The sequence below is a fragment of the Zootoca vivipara genome, chromosome 16 (genome assembly GCF_963506605.1).
Source record: "Zootoca vivipara chromosome 16, rZooViv1.1, whole genome shotgun sequence".
Lineage (NCBI taxonomy): Eukaryota > Metazoa > Chordata > Lepidosauria > Squamata > Lacertidae > Zootoca > Zootoca vivipara.
In genome coordinates, this window is record NC_083291.1 from 27,218,071 (window position 1) to 27,237,214 (window position 19,144).

The 19,144-nt window shown below is 41.7% G+C and overlaps 1 protein-coding gene across 1 annotated transcript in view; it reads left to right on the forward strand.

The window, feature by feature from the left end:
• Window positions 1-19,144, forward strand: part of TBX15 (T-box transcription factor 15) — a 109,620-nt gene that overhangs the window by 39,593 nt on the left and 50,883 nt on the right. Inside the window, exon 2 of the mRNA XM_035141024.2 lies at window positions 10,384-10,597. Coding sequence (XP_034996915.2) covers window positions 10,384-10,597 — 214 coding nt within the window. The remainder of the gene's footprint in view (window positions 1-10,383; window positions 10,598-19,144) is intronic.

Consider the following 19,144-nt stretch of genomic DNA (forward strand, 5'->3'; position numbering starts at 1 on the left):
ATCCCCACAACAGAGTGCATCCACTCCAACTCTTAGGTGAGATGGTCCTATTGATCTGGTGCATCTTTAGCAGGCATGATTGGGCACATATATAGAGATGACTTTCAGAGCAGTTTCTCATAGCTGAGCAGATGTAGTACACAATAGCTGTTGTGGTCAAACTGCTTCCCATTCACCACCTGGGATGGATAACTCCAAGTCTGCTTTTGTTTTCCTTTCCATTGTACCCACGGACCATTGCAGTGATAGCTGCCACTTTCCCATACAGGAGTGGGTGGCACTGTGGTCTAAACCACTGAGCCTCTTGGGCTTGCCGATTGGAAGGTCGGCGGTTCAAATCGTTGAAATCCCTGCGGCGGGGTGAGCTCCCGTTGCTCTGTCCCAGCTCCTGCCAGCCTAGCAGTTCAAAAGCATGCCAGTGCAAGTAGATAAATAGGTACCACTGTGGCGGGGAGGTAAACGGCGTTTCCGTGTGCTTTGGCTTCTGTCACAGCGTTCTGTTTTTGCTAGAAGCGGTTTAGTCATGCTGGCCACATGACTCAGATATCTGTCTGTGCACAAACGGCAGCCCCCCTAGGCCTGAAAGCAGAGATGAGCGCCGTAGGACAAGAAATTAAAAGAGAAGACAATGTATTATTTTTATATGCAACAACAGCGGCCAGGACTTTATTAGCCCAAAAATGGAAGACACAGGACTTACCGACAATAGGAGAATAGCAGACAAAAATGATAGACTATGCTGAACTAGCAAGACTTACTAGTGGGATCCGGAACCAGGGGGAAGCAAGGTTCCTAAAAGACTGGAGCAAATATGTGGAATACATGGAAAAGAACTGTAGAAGTTTAAAAACTCTTGCAGGGTTGAAGTAAATCCTGTGACTTGAACTTAAGGGGAAGAAATAAAGAAACTGCGAGATAAGTTTTGGTTAGAAAACCTTATGAGGGGAGGGAGGGAAGTCACAATAGAGTATATGTTATTTGTTATTTGCAAATTTGATTGGATGTTTAAATGCATATTAAATGGAAAATTTAATAAAATGTTATATATATATATAAAAAGAAAGCAGAGATGAGTGCCGCAACTCCATAGTCGCCTTTGACTGGACTTAACCATCCAGGGATCCTTTACCTTTACCTTTAGTAAGGCATAAGGCTCCATCCTAGTAAGATGGCACAGGCTTGAGCCATGGCACCCAAGGGACCTTTGCTGTTTGATAGCTGAGCCATTTCATTTGGTAATTCCAAGCAGAGACAAATAACTTGATTCCACCTTTAACATAGCTGTCAACCCTCTCCCCCCCCCCCCTGGGAAACTCCCTTATTCCAAGCCACAGCTGTCAACTTTCCCTTTTTTGTTGGAAATTCCCTTATTCTAGCGCCATTTCCTGCTGCTATCCTGGATTGTTAGATATACCGTAGACTGTCCCCAGGACAGGTGAGGCTGCTGATCCCTTATTTTCAAATCCGAAAGTTTACAGCTATGCCACCTTGGTCCCAGTTTTTGCATTCATAGCTGTATTAGGTATGCAATAAAATTGTGGCCAGCTTAATTCCCACACCCACGCCTCGCTGCCATTCTGCAGTGCTAGAGCTTGCAGTCATGGCAGCTATACAAAATCAGAACAGTGCAGCCAATGGCAAACTGAGAGATACCTTAAGGGATTTCCAATCGTTTGTGTTGAAATTTTGCCCACTATGTATTTGATAGCTTGGAATTTTTAAGGGTAGCGTATGAAGTTGTTGCAGCTGTAGAAATTTACTTGGTGTGTGTGTGTGTGTTTGAGTTTGATGGCAGTTTCCTTCACCCCACCCCCCTTTTAACTTGCTCGGTTTGAAGAAGGAAGAATCTCCCCAGGGATTTGATTGATATGGATTTGGCAGCTGTAAATTGCTCACAGCATGCTGCAAAGTCTGTCCTGCGAGGTATGTTCATGTCGGTTCCATTGAGATTTCATGGTTGGGGAAAGGAAGCTTTGTAAGAGAACAGAGCAGATGTGTCTTTCAGCTGGCTCATGCCTGTGCCCTTTGCAGCGAGCATTTTCCTGGACTGCGTTGATCTCCTGGCAAGCTTGTAGAAAAGATGGCTCTGAAGAATCATATTGAGGATGAACTTTTAACTTGGGGTGTGGGTGGGAAACCAGAGTGCTACAGAAATGTTAATGCAAGCAGATTCAATGTTAGAGAACTTCCCAACAGTAGTTGCTCAGAACAGTTGTCCAGAATCTTGATACTCCCCTAGTGGCAATTTTTAAAATACATATCTTTACAAACACAACATTGTGTCAAACAGTTAAAAGGAAGCTTGTCCTGGCTGCAATTTAAAACTCTTTCAAGGCATTGCATTATTTTGCAGAAGGTCATGCAAGGGCATTGTTAATACAGGGTTGTGTGTAACATGAGAGAAACAGCTAGATTTTTAAGATTGTGGTGTCCCCGTGATGTGAAATGCAACTGGAGGGGCTATGATCTTTGCAAATATAACTGCTAAGCAATAAACACCAAGTTGTGCTCTGAGTGGGGAGTGCACTCCTTTGTGCTTTTGTTACGTGTATGTGGTGGGAAGGCACTGGTAGTTGAGGTGAAGACGCCTTGTCACAATTGTTGTGTCAGCATGTGAGTTGTGGGTTCAGGCTACAGATGCAACCCTTTCAGAGCAACCCACCCCCCTTTAAATTATGTTGGTTGTAGCTGCAATCCTGCTGTGGCAGCTGGGAAAGCTGGACAAATTCAGTGAAGATGACGGAAGTGTCTTGCTTCAATGGTGGGTGCAGGAACTGGTTTGCTCCTTTTTTAAAGGTCATTTTAATTTTGCTATACATTATATGTACACAGGTTAAAATAAAGTATGTAGAGTTTAAAAAATCAGGTCCAAGCCGTATCTTAACAGTTATACTGTAGGAGCTTCACTGGTTATCAATTTCTTTTGTGGTGCTGGTTTTTACTTGGAAAGCCCTGACTGGCCTGAGTCCAGGATGGCTGAAGGGTCATATCCTCCCAAGTGTAGATCTGTGACATCCAGCTATGGTATGTACAACTTATACTGCTTTTTAGCCTGAAGGTTCCCCCCAAAGTGGTGAACAACATCAATATTAATACAAAAGAAACACACAATGGAAGTATGATACATAAAAGACAACAATCAAAACAACATAATATGGCAGCAGGATTTTCTTTTTCTTTTTTCGAAATCATTTTTATTTGGTTTTACACATACAAAAGGGACGTGGGTGGTGCTGTGGTCTAAACCACTGAGCCTAGGGCTTGCCAATCAGAAGGTCGGCGGTTTGAATCCCCACACCCACGGTTCGAATCCCTGTGACGGAGTGAGCTCCCGTTGCTCAGTCCCTGCTCCTGCCCACCTAGCAGTTCGAAAGTGCATCAAAGTGCAAGTAGATAAATAGGTAAGGTAAATGGCGGGAAGGTAAATGGCATTTCTGTGTGCTGCTCTGGTTCGCCAGAAGTGGCTTAGTCATCCTGGCCACATGACCTGGAAGCTGTCTGCGAACAAACGCCGGCTCCCTTGGCCTATAGAGCAAGATGAGCACGCAACCCCAGAGTCATCTGTGACTGGACCTAACGGTCAGGGGTGCCTTTACCTTTACTTTTACATACAAAATTATACACAAATAAAAAATGAAAAACATATCCATATAAAGATTCCTTCGAATCTCCAGACTTTCTCCTACCCCCTCCATGGAGTCCCCTTTCAAACATTTATTACTGCATACTCTTCCATACTCCATACGCCGTTCTACCTGATTTTCGGTGCCCAGGCTTGGGCGGAGTAGCACCGGAAGTCGCTTCTACGCATTTCTGGACACGCGTAGAAGTGACTTCTCGTGCCGCGCTACCCATGTCTGGGCACCGGAAATTGGGCGGTGCCAGCACCCAAAATGGAGCCTCCCTGGCAGGTAGGAAATCTGGGGGATTTCCGGGATTTTTTTCAATTCGGGAGACCAGCGGGGAACGGATTAAAATCCGGGGGAGACTTGGCAGCTATGACGGAAGAGCAGTCTGGGGAAGGAGTGAGCTGGGAGGGGTTTTGAGCAGTCAAGTGGGGTCAAGAGAAGGTGGTCTTCCAGGATAGGGTTACAGGCTGAAAGTCACAGTGTGAGTGAAGACTCAGAAAGAGAGGAGTCAGAGGTTGACCTTGCTACACAGCAGCAGGAGAATCCCAGTCCTGCTGGCTCTCCTTTCCCTCTGACACTCTACTCAAGGAGAGCCCTGAATGTTGCTGAGCAATGGGCCACACAAGGCCCAGAGTTTGCCCCCTCAACGCAGCCTTAGTCTGCTTGGGAGGAATCAAACGAGGACCTACTATGTTGTTATTTTCTGTTAATTAAAAGCTAATTGTATTCCATGTCTCCCATGCTTCCCTGCCCTGTGCTTGACCTGGGCTCACTTGACAACTCCTTGACATCTGGCAGACTTGGAGAACGAGAGGCTCCTGTGCTCTTCTGTATTACTCAAACCTGGCGCATCACTGAGGGGCTTGCTTTAAGTAAAGGTAAAGGGACCCCTGACCATTAGGTCAAGTTGTGACCGACTCTGGGGTTGCGGCGCTCATCTCGCATTATTGGCCGAGGGAGCCGGAGTACAGCTTCCAGGTCATGTGGCCAGCATGACAAAGCCCCTTCTGGTGAACCAGAGCAGCACATGGAAACGCCGTTTACCTTCCTGCTGTAGTGGTACCTATTTATCCACTTGCACTTTGACGTGCTTTTGAACTGCTAGGTTGGCAGGAGCTGGGACCGAGCAATGGGAGCTCACCCCGTCGCAGGGATTTGAACTGTCGACTTTCTGATCAGCAAGCCCTAGGCTCAGTGGTTTAACCCACAGCGCCACCTGTGTCCCTTGCTTTAAGTACATGAGTGGAAAAGACTGGCTGGTTAGCAGCTGGTAAAGAGACATACAGCAGCTCCCTCCTTTGGATGACTCCTCTTGCAGAAGCCAGATTGCCCTCAACCATAGAGCCATTCTCTGTTTTGGTTCTGCATTGATAGGATTCATTCCCACTCAAGATCTTCTAGATCTTCAGATTCTTGGATCATTTACTCAGATTTTTCTTTTGAGCCAGGCTTTTAGCCTTCATAATTTAGAGAGTTCTGCTGGCTTTGCGTCATTCTCCCTGCTCCCTTAAGATAATGCTGCTGATTCCGTTTGCCTTTTGTTTTGGGCTGTTTTAATGGGGTTTGGTTTTTCTCCTTGTTGGCCATATTATTAGCCACTTTGAATGCTCATTTGAGCTGAAAAGCAAATGATACATCCTAAAATCAATTAATAAAAAGCCCTTCCCCAAAGGCTGACTACCCAAGCAAAGATGAGATGCAGGAGAGAACAGGAAGGGATGATGGGAAACAGGAAGTAATGTGAAATTAAAGTTGTGTGCAGTTGTAATACATTAAGAAGGCCTTCCTCCTTACCATCATGGAACCTTCATAATTGTTGGAATTGTTGGCATCTGTCAAACAATCATAAGAGTGGAAAATAATGACAAGTTGAGGGAAGTTCCCTCATTTGCTTTATGGAGACATTAATCTGCCAAATGCCAGGCCACAGAATCAATCTTATCTCCATCCTTGTCTTTGGCAGATGATGGAGGTGGAAGCTGGAGAAGCGATCAGCCTTCCACAACCTAGTCTCTTCCAAATGCTTTGAACTACAGCTTGGACTACTGCAATGCGCTCTATGTGGGGCTACCTTTGAAGGTGACCCGGAAACTACAATTAATCCAGAATGCGGCAGCTAGACTGGTGACTGGGAGCAGCCGCCGAGACCACATAACACCAGTCTCGAAATATCTACATTGGCTCCCAGTACGTTTCCGAGCACAATTCAAAGTGTTGGTGCTGACCTTTAAAGCCCTAAACGGCCTCGGTCCAGTGTACCTGAAGGAGCGTCTCCACCTCCATCGCTCTGCCCGGACACTGAGGTCTAGTGCCGAGGGCCTTCTGGCGGTTACCTCGCTATGAGAAGCCAAGTTACAGGGGACCAGGCAGAGGGCCTTCTTGGTAGTGGCACCCGCCCTGTGGAATGCCCTCCCACCAGATGTCAAAAAGAAAAACAACTACCAGACTTTTGGAGGACATCTGAAGGCAGCCCTGTTTAGGGAAGCTTTTAATCTTTAAGAAATTAGTGTATTCTAATATTTCTGTTGGAAGCCGCCCAGAGTGGCTGGGGAAACCCAGCCAGATGGGTGGGGTATAAATTATTATTATTATTATTATTATTATTATTATTATTATTATTATTATTATATTCCACCAGCCCCAACCAATTTGACTGTGCTGGCTGAGGCTGATGGGAATGGTAGTCCAAAAGATCTGGAAGAGACCAGGTTGGTGGAAGGCTGACCTATCGGTAGAGCCAGGGGTTGGTTGATCGGACAGATACCAAAGTGCAGGAGCAAACTTTCGGTTAAACTGTAGTCTCTTAGGGTTTTTGCTTTTTTTATTTTAAGCTTTCACTTATTGATTGAACTGGTTTTGGGCAGCTGTAAATGGCATGCTGCAAAGCCTCTCCTAAGAGATGACTTCAGTTCCATTGAAGACTTTGAAACCCCTCCTTCCCCAAAAGGGACTTTTAGCAAGGGAGAAACACACTCTGTGCCATTGGACACCTGTTTTGAGGCATATTGCAGTGTGCTCAACATATGTGCCCAGCTGAGGGCTGGCAAAGTGGGAGGGTGGGAAAGGCTCAGTTGACTTCCTATGGGGATTGACATCTGTGTGCATTTAATTCTGTGTGGAGGGCTTGTGCCCTAATTTTGGATGCAGGTTTGCATTGGGAATTCCAGGTAAATTTAACACATAAACTGCCACGGGCTTTGCCCTAATGTTGCACGGGTTCGTGCATCTACAGGAGCCCAAAATGTTAGAATGCATTATGTAAACATTAGAACAACCTATATTGACACACAGTTTGACCCAACAGACAGAAATAATTTGCTGAATTCCTTTTCTCATGAGAAACAATATAGGAGTCCATTCTTTCTTAGGCAGAGAGCTTGCTTAAAAATCCAGAATAATTAGGTGATGTTTCATCAGCAGAACATTTTCTGTCAAATGACAAAAAATTCGTTTTGCCTTCTCGAACCCCATGACTCGAAAACAGCTTTTGATAGTAGTTTTTAAGGAAACAACTGTGTAGTATATTTCAGTCACACCCATGTCTGCCTGTCTCTTGTTCAGCCTTCTCTGATCCTGGGTTTACTACGGAAAGATGCTGTTACAAATGAAAACTATTTGATAAATTAGATGTGGCTGAATCATGGCAGTCTTGAGCACATTATAGCTGCACTGGCATAGTGCCTAAGAGATTAAGCTACAAATGAGGGATTCCCCAGCGGAAAGTCCATTCATTCTCCCATGAATTTGTAAGGCTGGCATTAGGCAGGCTATAACCTCTCTGTCTTAGTCTCCATTCACAATAATCCTGACCTACCAGCCTGAGCTATTGCAAAGGTTATGGCCTTATAAGCTATCTGAGGTGTTTTGACGATCCAAACAAGTCAGGTGGGAGGCACAGAAACCCAAAAGAATGCAAAAAGAGAGCAACCGGTTCTCAAAAGTGCCAGCGATGGATGTTTATTGTAGGTTTCTTTCTTCAAATGCAGACTTAGAGCTTCTGAAACAGGCTCCCTTTGGAGCCAAATGGGCAACAAGCAAAACTTAATATCTTTTCCCTTTTAAAAAACAAAACCAAGACTTTTATCTAGATACAATAAATACACAAAAAGGGAGGGAGGGAGAGGAAAAAATAGAGGAAGGAAGGAAGGAAGGAAGGAAGGAAGGAAGGTAGAAAAGAGGTTAAAAGAGAAACAGAAAAATAAGATTTGGAAAATAAAGAACTTCCCGTTCTTCATCTGTCCGCTATATAAAAACAATATTCATTTTCTATAAACAAACATTATCTTCAATCCTCAAATCCCTATATCATTATTTCTGTTTCTTGCAAAAAGTCTATGTGAGCTTTCCAGTCTTTAACAAATGTTAAAGAAAATGACTTTTGTCCGATTAAACATGTCAATTTCACTTTTGAAAACTAGCTTCTCATTTTTTCCATTTTTTTAATTGAAAAAAGCTTTATTTCGTTTAAAAAGACATACACAAATATACAAAAGAAAACAGAACATTAAAATAAAAACACACATAATCATACTAAATGAAAATAACATCATACTCAAATCATAACTACATTAAATCATGTCATAAATAAAATTAAATAATATTTAAATCATATATAAACCAAAATTTTACAACATTAAACAGAAAAAAGGGAACATTCTTTGTGAAGTGTTTTGCTCTATATAAAAGCCAAGTATTATCCTCTAATCCCTGGGACATCTTTCAATTGGTATGAACTGCTTACATTTCCTGCACTTGTACTCCAATATATTCTGTATGAGAGTCATGCATTTTGGTTGCTTGTATATTTGTATTCTTGTTATAATGACTTGGATAATGCTTGTTAGATGGTTTATTCTCATGTTTTTCAACATGATCAATAGTTAAGTTAATGAAACATATTACGCATGCAATATGGGATGTGTCATTTCATATTGGTGTCCTTGATATTCAGGTTTTGTTTAATGTGTACAAATTTTCTAGGCTGGTGCAAAATCATTTCGTTGCACTAGCAATACATTGCTGAAGTTCCTATCTGTGCAAACGACCAATAAAAGGAAAGAAAACCGAATACTGCTTGCCTGTTTTTATTTATAAGTAGAAGAACTGGAGGCATAACATTTTATCAAAATGAAAATCCTAGGGAGGTACCAGTGATAGAGCTTGGAGTATATCCTATTTTATTTATTATACTTGTATACCATCCAATAATACTTTCAGGGCGGTTGACAAGTAAAAAAACATGTACTCCTCCTTTTGGTTCACAAGGCAACTCACAATAATAAAAAATGAAACTGGAAGACAAACGTGGAAACGATCACATCAAGAAGTAGCAAACAGCACTATAACGGAATCCAATAACATCACCTTGTGGGGAGAGAGTCACATCATGCCAAATGCTTGGGGGAAACAGAACTAGTTCTTATGGCTCACTTGAAAGCCTTAATGGAGGGAACCAGCTGGGCATCTCTAGGAAAAGGATTTACCAACCAGGGGGCCATGACCAAGAGGGTCCTGTGCTGCCTTCCAGCTCACCAAACCTCAGAAGGCCATTGAAACATTCACACCATGTTTGTGAATATCCACAAACTTTCGGTGTTTGCAGAGCAGTTTTTGAAAATGGTTTGGCACAACTTCGAACGTGCTGAAGCATCAGCACTTAACCTGAAGGCACTGTTAACAAAATATGCAAAGGAAAATAAGATTTTGATTTGCTTGAAATTGAAACATTAAAGAGTCAAAATTTCAGCATCACATTTAACATTTTTCAAAGTGAGTTCTTTACTAAAACTGTATTCTGTTTGAGAAAATAAATCAGAAATTGTTTTATGACTTGTTTTCACAATTTTTAAAAAACAAATTAACAATTGCAAATTCTGTGCTTTTCATTCTTCCTATAATACATCTGTGTTTGAAATATGATTGGTCGGGGGGGGGGGGGGGAGAAGGTGATCTTGCCTAGGGCGCAAAAAACCCTAGCACCGGCCCTGGGCACAAGCCATTTCTTTCGTTAAGCCCCATTGTTCTGTTTCCCCTCTCCTTTGTTAGCCAGACTTTTATATCCTAAGACCCCTGCAAAAATCTAGGTGTCCCTTGAAATAACAATTACTTTCCCAATAATTCTTCCCATATGTTCGCCATCCTTCCTTCTTCAGCTTTGGTGCAATGTGGTTATTTTCTGAAGGGAAAAAAAACATTGTTCCAGAAATTATAATAGAGGAACAAATAACATATATTTGCAAAGAAAGCTCTGCCAAAAATAATAATAACCCAAAACCAAAAGCAACAGCCATTATTTCTGAGATACTAAAAAGAAGGAAAACAAGCGTTTTGTCTAAAAATACCTAACAGCAAGAGCAACATTATGTGGCATGACATATGAGTAACCAGAACATTATTTCTCTGGTGTTGAGTGAATTTTCTTTCTTTCTATTCCTCCCATCTCCAGTTGGAGTGCTCCAATATTGTGCATCCTGAATACATCTCTTGCTATTTATATTTTATATTGTGGGCAATTTCATACAGCTGCTTTAAAACTTAACGAAAATTCCAGATGTCATGTTAGGAACAGAAAACCAGAAACCAGATTGTAAATCACAACAATAGCATGCATATAATAAAAGAGATGCTGTTGCACTAGTCTTTTTTTTTTAAATATACTTAAAAAAATCCTTATGCTGCCTTTTCTTTATGCCTTCCTTCTGGGGAATTTTTAGAAATTGATAGTTTGATCTGGTGTGCTCTCTCATTTGTCTAGATTCAGAGCAGAGTACGGGTTCAGACACTGAAGCATTGGCTGAGAGGACATCCTGCTCATTTGACACGCACTCTGACCTCACATCCAGCGGCCCCATCTCTCAACCACCTCCTACCTCATCCATGGAGGAGATCCAGGTGGAATTGCAGTGCGCTGACCTCTGGAAAAGGTTCCATGATATTGGCACAGAAATGATCATCACTAAAGCAGGCAGGTAAGATGAAGGCACAAGACCCTGAGTTTCAATGTGAAGTTGACTTAATGAAATAGAAAGGTTGTCACAGCATCGTCCGTGCTTTGTCACAAACACATTTCCCAAGAATGACAAGGATTGAGACTTGGAATGGGACTTTCCCCATACCATATATATGTATACCTGAAGGAGCGTCTCCTCCCCCATCGTTCTGCCCGGACACTGAGGTCCAGCGCCAAGGGCCTTCTGGCGGTTCCCTCGCTACGAGAAGCCAAGTTACAGGGAACCAGGCAGAGGGCCTTCTCGGTAGTGGCACCCACCCTGTGGAATGCCCTCCCACTAGAGGTCAAAGAGAACAACAACTACCAGACCTTTAGAAGGCATCTCAAGGCAGCCCTGTTCAGGGAAGCTTTTAATGTCTGATGGATTTCTGTATTTTAATATTTTGTTGGAAGCAGCCCAGAGTGGCTGGGGGAACCCGTCCAGATGGGCGGGGTATAAATAATAAATTATTATTATTATTATTATTATTATTATTATTATTATTATTATAATATCCATGCCTTAGCTTTACATCCATGCTGCTCTGGAGGCAGCCCTGTCTGGTACAGTATGTTTCACAGCAGACATACAGTGGAACCTCGGTTTTCGAATGTGATCCGTTCCGGAAGACTGCTTGACTTCCGAAACGTTCGAAAACTGAAAACAGAAGCCTCAATTCAACAGGGAAACTCTAAACCAGGCAAACTCGGCCCTCCAGATGTTTTGGGACTACAACTCCCACCATCCCTGACCACTGGTCCTGTTGTTTAGGGATGATGGGAGTTGTAGTCCCAAAACATCTGGAGGGCTGTGTTTGCCTATGCCTGCTCTAAACGGAAGCCGCATCAGACGTTCGGGTTCCGAAAAACGTTCGGAAACCAGAACACTTACTTCTGGGTTTTCAGCCAAATGGAGCCGTTCGAGAACTGAGGTTTGACTGTACATAGGAAATATGAGCCCTCATTGTACATAAAACCTTTCATATTCATCTCTTAGTCCTAGCTATGGCTATACCAAAGCAACTGTTGCCATATAGGTACATGTTTAAGTGTGTATGCATGTATACGTATGTGTATTATCATTCAGAAGGGTGATTGTTAAAAAGAATAACACTAAATAATAATAATAATAATAATAATAATAATAATAATAATAATAATTTTGTATACTGCCCTTCATCTGTAGATCTCAGGGCAGTTCACAGCCTAAAAACACAAGATAAAAACAAAAAAAAAAGCATAATAAAAACAAGAGCAAAACAATAAGTTGCTCCCTCCAGAATATATATTATTAGTACTGGTGCCTTACCACTGGCCAGCATGAAACCTTTACAGTAATACCTCCGCGAAGGTCCGCCTTGTCTAGCGTCCATTCTGGCGAACACCCGCGGCAAACCCGGCAGTACCGGAATGGGTTACTTCCAGGTTTGCCTCTTGCGCATGTGCAGAGGTGCTAAATGTGCTCCATGTGTATGCGCAGACACGGCGCTTTGCCCCGCATCCTTTTCAGCTAGTGGCCGGGGCTCTGGAATGGATCCTGGTTGCAAAACAAGGTACGACTGTAGTGCTGGTTTTCAAAGCATTTCCAATGGTAATCTATATATGCCAATACAAAAAAACTCACAGCATTTGGAAGCTTGTAGAACTGCAGCGTTAAAGTAATAATATTAAAACATCCATTAAAAGCAATTGGGTGATGATATCTTCAGAGGCACCCAATGGTCTGTTATCTTTTAAACTGGCATTGCATATTCCAGCCAGTTCCCATTTTAATTCCAATTAATTTTCATTTTTGGAAATAATCAGCACCTTGGACAGAGAAAAGACTCACCAGGCTGTAATAGTGTTCAGTCACTTAACATGAAGGAAAGTTGGGGGGGGGGAGAGATTCAGACCAGCATAAGAAAAACATAGGAATAAAATAGCAGTTAGGATTTAAAAAGATAATTGTTAAAGCAAATAAGGGCAAAGAAACAAGCATAGGATAAAATATGTGAATAGAATACGAGATTAAACACAGATAATGGCTGGATAAGAACTAACAATTAAAACAGAGGTGGAGCTTAAGGGAATACAGGTCTTACAATATGGGCCTTCAATTTAGGACTGGTTTGTAGCACAAACCAACCATTGGCGAATGTCCATCATGGCAGCGCAAAATTTAGCAACTGAGTGTGTGACATCTGGGTTTTCATCCTAGAATAGTAGGGAGATGTTGAGTTGTTCTGTACGTCCTGGGAATTTAAGTAGGACAGGCAGGATAAACCTGGCTTGTATACAGTATCTATATAGTACTGGCGATGGAAACAGGCATGTTCTGAAGTTCCATTGAATTAGCTGGATGAAACTTTGAGTGTGTGTGTGTGTGTGTGTGTGTGTGTGTGTAAGATGCACATTGCCCTATTAAGTTGCTAGTTGTTGCACAAGACCTACCCACCACTTGGGGGACCTCCTGATGTTTCCATATAAGAAGCAGCTGTGTTACCGTATATTATTGTTGAATGGTGATTTTGGAGTGTGTTGTATTTGCTGCTGTTCTTTTGATTATGATTAAGAATTCTATTACTGTATATGAATCCTTTTTTTTTTTTTTACTGTACTGTATACGAATCTTAATGTCCTTTCCTATTTGTTGTTGGGATATTGTTGTACAGTGGAACCTCTGTTTATGAACACCTCGGTTTATGAATTTTCGGTTTATGAGCACTGTGGACCCATCTGGAACGGATTAATTCATTTTCCATTACTTTCAATGGGAAAGTTCGCTTCAGTTTATGAACGCTTCAGTTTATGAACAGACTTCCGGAACCAATTACACCCATGTTTCAGTTTATGAACGCTTCAGTTTAAGTACTCCGCAGACCCATCTGGAACGGATTAATCCACTTTCCATTACTTTCAATGGGAAAGTTTGCTTCAGTTTATGAACGCTTCAGTTTATGAACAGACTTCCGGAACCAATTACACCCATGCTTCGGGTTAAGTACGCTTCAGGTTGAGTACTCCGCGGACCTGTCTGGAACGGATTAATCCACTTTCCATTACTTTCAATGGGAAAGTTCGCTTCAGTTTATGAACGCTTCAGTTTATGAGCAGACTTCCGGAACCAATTGTGTTCATAAACCGAGGTACCACTGTACGTTGTTGTTTTGTTATTCTGGTTTTCTTTCTTTTTTCTAATGAAGAGTAGTCTATAAATGAGATTATATATATATATATATATATATATATATATATATATATATATATATATATGATACTTGAGTACAGGTAGGGTTGTATGAGGCCCTACTATTTAAAACTCTTTTAACTGCGTACTTGTGCTGTGTTCCATGCTGCTAGTCTGGAATGTACAGTACAGTGGAACCTCGGTTTATGAACACCTCGGTTTACGAATTTTCGGTTTACGAACGTCGTGGACCCATCTGGAACAGATTAATTCACTTTCCATTACTTTCAATGGGAAAGTTCACTTCAGTTTATGAACGCTTCAGTTTATGAGCAGACTTCTGGAACCAATTACACCCATGCTTCGGGTTAAGTACGCTTCAGGTTGAGTACTCCGCGGACCCGTCTGGAACGGATTAGTCCACTTTCCATTACTTTCAATGGGAAATTCGCTTCAGTTTATGAACGCTTCAGTTTATGAACAGACTTCCAGAACCAATTGTGTTAATAAACCGAGGTACCACTGTAATGGCGTTTGTGTGTGCCAGGAGCAAAGCCATTGTGCTTTTGCACTGAACTTGCACAGTTTGTTTGTGTAGATTGCTCACACTGGCTGCATGAAGGCTGCCCTGTCTTAGCCTGAAAAATCTTAACAAATTGACATCTATGGCAAATCTCCCATGACTTCACTTAGGTCAGTTTTTTTTTTACTGGTTTCCCATCATTTGAACTATGTTTGCAGCTGGCTCCGTTCTGCCCCTCAGAAATCTGTACTGCAGTGAAAAGTCTCTTGGGGTTCTGTATAGTGGTGATCCCAGGCTCCAGGGCCAGCTGGCCCTAGCAGCCGCTTTTGCCGTCCTGCGCCTGATGCTTTCTGCATCCACGAAACTCTTTGGCATCTCACCCACTTTCAGGCAAGGCGTGCCTGATGGATTTGTAGGACTTGTTGCCCTGTTAGCACCGCTTAGGTTGTATCTCTTGCTGCTTTGTAGACACTTTGCGGACACAGGTCTCTGAGCAGGGGAGCTGCTCCTGCGTAGGGAGAGAGGAAATCAGTAACCCGAGACTCCATTATGCTTACATGCCATTTCTGTGTCTTATTTCTCGGGTAAAACATTCATGTGAAATGAAATATTGGAGTCAGGGCTGGATTTAGGTTTGATGACACCCTAAGCAGCTGAAGGTAATGGGGCCCTTTATATGTCCAGCTGTCAACAACGAATTGTCGCTGTTTTTTTTGTGTTGAATATGAGTGCCACAACCCTATAGTCGTCTTTGACTCGACTTAACCATCCAAGGGTCCTTTACCTTTTTAAATCTGACAATGTTAGGGGCTAACACCACTGAGGACCTGCTGAGGTGTCCACCCCAAGCCTGGGCAGCAGCTGCATCTTCCACCAGTTCCCTTGTGACCCTCGAATTCGACTGGACTTAACTGTCCAGGGGTCCTTCAACTTTACCTTTTACCTACCCTGTTTCTCATATTTTAAGACATACCCATAAAATAAGCCATAGCAGGATTTTTAAGCATTCAAGGAATATAAGCCATACCCCGAAAATAAGACATAGTGATAGGCGCAGCAGCAATGCCGGCCGCGGCAGGAGGAGGAGGAAAAAAATAAGACACCCCTTGAAAATAAGTCATAGTGTGTTTTTTTGAGGAAAAAATAAATATAAGACATGTCTTATAATATGAGAAACACGGTAGGTAGTCTGAGTTTGAAGTCAGCAAACAATTCTTCTTCCATGAAGGGACCTTTGAGCCATGTCTTGACACATGGAGCTATCTGTAGGCAGGCGTCCAATGCAGCTACCGTTGCCCCACTGCAAGGATATTGTACAGCTGTAAAAAGGCTCAGAAAAGGGCAAGCAACATTATTATGGGAGCTGGAACAACTCCTCTAAGAGAAAAAGTTACAATGCCCGGGGCTTTTCAGTTTGTAAGAAAGGCAAGATTGTTCACATCACGGTGGTATATAAAATCATGTATAGTCTAGAGAAAACGGGTAGAGATAAAAACACCCTGGAGCTAAGGGTGGGAAGTCAACTTCTAAGGATATTTTAAACTGGAAATTAATTTTAATTTTAGAATTGTTAATCTGATATTTGCTAAATTTGTTAATCTGTTTTTTTATATATATATATATTTAAAAAAACTTAATACAATTAATTGGCAAAGAGAGAAAACAAAAGAAAAAGTGACTAGACAGAAGTTTTTCTCCCCCCTGCTTAATTCTAGCAGCTAGGTCATTCAATGAAGCTGAATGTTGAGACATTCAGGAGAGACAAAATGAAGTGCTTCTTCACAACAGGGCATGGTTAAAGATATGGAAATCATTGCCACAAAATCTAGTTATGTCCACCAAGTTGGACAGCTTCAAAAGGCACATCAAGGGAGAATAAGGCTATCAATGCTATGATTTCTATATATCACAGTGCAGGAGGATTTTCTGCTGGGCTGCCTCCCAGACTTGTCTGACTCTGGCACCTTCAGTCTTGCTTCACCTTGTCTATTAGGGCTACTTCTGGATCAGGCCTCTGAAACCTGATACGGTACATCCTTTAGCTGTTCTCCAGCCTCCTCTCTCCAATTAGGGAAACCTTGGCTGTAAATTGCAACTTCCTGTACCCATTTGACTTGGCAGGTTTAACAAGCCGGTGTGGTGGAAATGAGGCAAGGCCCCCAAGCCACTCCATAGTAATTTATCTTGCCTAAAGACTGTGTCCGGCTATGAAGCTAACCTCATCAAATAGACAAATCCTCTCCCTCAATATGGGGCTTTGGAAAGGTTCCTCCTCTCCGCCCCGCCCCCCCCGACAGTTTTATGCTCTTAGCTTTAACAACCCAGAGCCTTTCTGGCAAAAGCAAGGTTTCCTTGTGCTCCTACGAATGTTGCTTAAAAAGCAAATAAGATGCAAATGTCACCAGATACCTCATGCTTAAAAAATGCAGACTTTAAGGTGATGAAATGGAGGAAGCGACAGCTAGGGGGAGCAATAGATCGCAAATGTTCCATGGACAATTCCTTCTGTGCCATTCTGAACTGGTTTGGAAAGAACTTTTCCACAGTGCTTATTTCCAACCCACAACCCACCAGTTTTAGCCGATCTCTTTAGAGCCCAATAGAAAAGACAATTGTGATCAATGACATCAGAACATATCATTATGTCCTTTAATCATGCCCTTTAAAACTAGTACTGCACAACATTTTGGGGGGGCGCGTGCCTGGAGTCTATACACCTGGTGCAAAAGAGATTTGGAGTGTGCCAGATTTTTTCCTGAACCCCACTCGAATGGTTTGTTGATGACGGTGTTTTGCATCTGTTTCCTGTTATTTGCTGTCCCGATCAGCTATTGCTTCAGCGCGTTGAAAACCCCCAGCCAGCTTCCCTCTTTAAATACTGAGGTCAGGCGTGCCAACTTGAATAAAATATTTTTTGGGTAGGGCCAGGTAAACCCCACCCCCATAATCGGATCACATGATGTGGCACACACACACTATTTGAATGGCAATGCCCATCAATTTTTTGGGCTCCGCAACCCTCTCAAATAGTATATTTGGGGGGGGGGTTAAAGGGACTTTGGCCCCTAAGAGTTGGCTCCTATGACTGAGGTTATCATGTAACCAGTTAGATTTTCCTAGGTGCTGAGACTATAGAAGGCAAACAAAGCTTTTGAGGTTACTGTCCATAATCTTTGTTTGTCCACAGGCCCTAGTCAAAGTCAACTGGCTATATGAAAACGTTGCTGTTTTTGGGATGAATGAAATATAAACCACTCCCCATAATAGGCAAAAAAGAGATCTTTAATAATTGGAGAAAGGAATTAAGTAAATTTATCTGGATGGGGAAAAAAGCGAGGATTCAGTTTAAATTACTTACGGACACTAAAGAAAGGGGAGGCTGGGGGGTCCCGGACCTCAGACTATATCATGCATCGGCCTGCCTCTGTTGGCTTAGGGAGTGGTTTACATTAGAAGATGAAGAAATTTTGACAGTGGAAGGATTTAGAAACATGACTGGATGGCATACTTACCTGGTTCAGGGAGAGGAGAGCAAATTTAAAAAATTTTCGGACCATGTGTTAAAGAAAACCCTTTTCAAAAACTGGCTGGAATTTAGAGATTTGATAGAACCTAAAACCCTGTGGTGGGCTTCCCCACTAGAAATGACAACATTGGGAGGTAAAAACAAGAAGGGGAATTGGCTAACTTACCAAGATTTAATAGAAAAAAATGGAGACCAATTAAATTTAAAGACTTGTGATCAGTTAAAATCGAATTGTGCTAGCTGGCTACAGTATATGCAAATTCAAAGTCTATTTAAGGAACATAAAGCCAAGGGATTTGCCAAAGAAAAATCCAAATTACAGGAGTTAATAATTGATAATAAGGTCAAGTCAATTTCTAAGGTTTATAAATATCTCTTGGAATGGGAATTAAAAGATGAGGGGACAAAGTGTGTTATGATTAAGTGGGCACAAGACCTAGGCAAACCAATTTATACAACCCAGTGGGATCAATTATTGAGAAGAACATTGAAATTTACAGCCTGCGAAGGAATTAAAGAAAATATGCTGAAAATGTTATACCGATGGCATCTTACTCCGATGAAGATAGCTAAAATATACAAAACTGCTGATGGAAATTGTTGGAAATGTGGTGGTAAATTAGGAGATTACATGCATTGCTGGTGGGGTTGCATTAAAATTAAAAAATTTTGGGGAGAGGTTTATGAGGAATTAAAAAAGATAGTCAAAGTCACCTTTAAGAAAAAGCCGGAATATTTTTTGTTAAGTTTTCTCCCGGAAAATCTTCCTAAGGATAGAAGAGATGTCTTTCTTTATGGGTGTGCGGCAGCACGTTTATTGATAGGTCAGAAGTGGAAAAAAGAAGAGATTCCTGGAATAATAGATTGGCAGATGAGATTAATCGAATTTATGAATTTGGATAAAATGACTGCCGCAATAAGAAATATATCGAAGCAAAAATTGATTAAAAAATGGGAATATGTAGAGGAATATTTTAGAAAAAAGAATGTTAAAATGGAACTAAGGGTCTGTCTTAGCTAGAGGAGAACAGGGGTTTGTTTTAAAGAAGAAGATAAGAAGAAACTAATATGTATATGATATTTGTAATGAAATGACAACGCAAGATTAAGGAGAACACGAGAATTAAGCAGTACGTTAAGAGTTGGGAAGTGATTTTACATGTATGGATTTGTTGTGTAGATACTGTGTGGATATTTTTCTTTTTATGTATTTGTATTTCTTTTTAATGGAAGAATTAATAAAGTTTGTTTTTAAAATTTAAAAAAAGAAAAAAAGAAATATAAACCACTGGCACCTAAGAGCTGAATC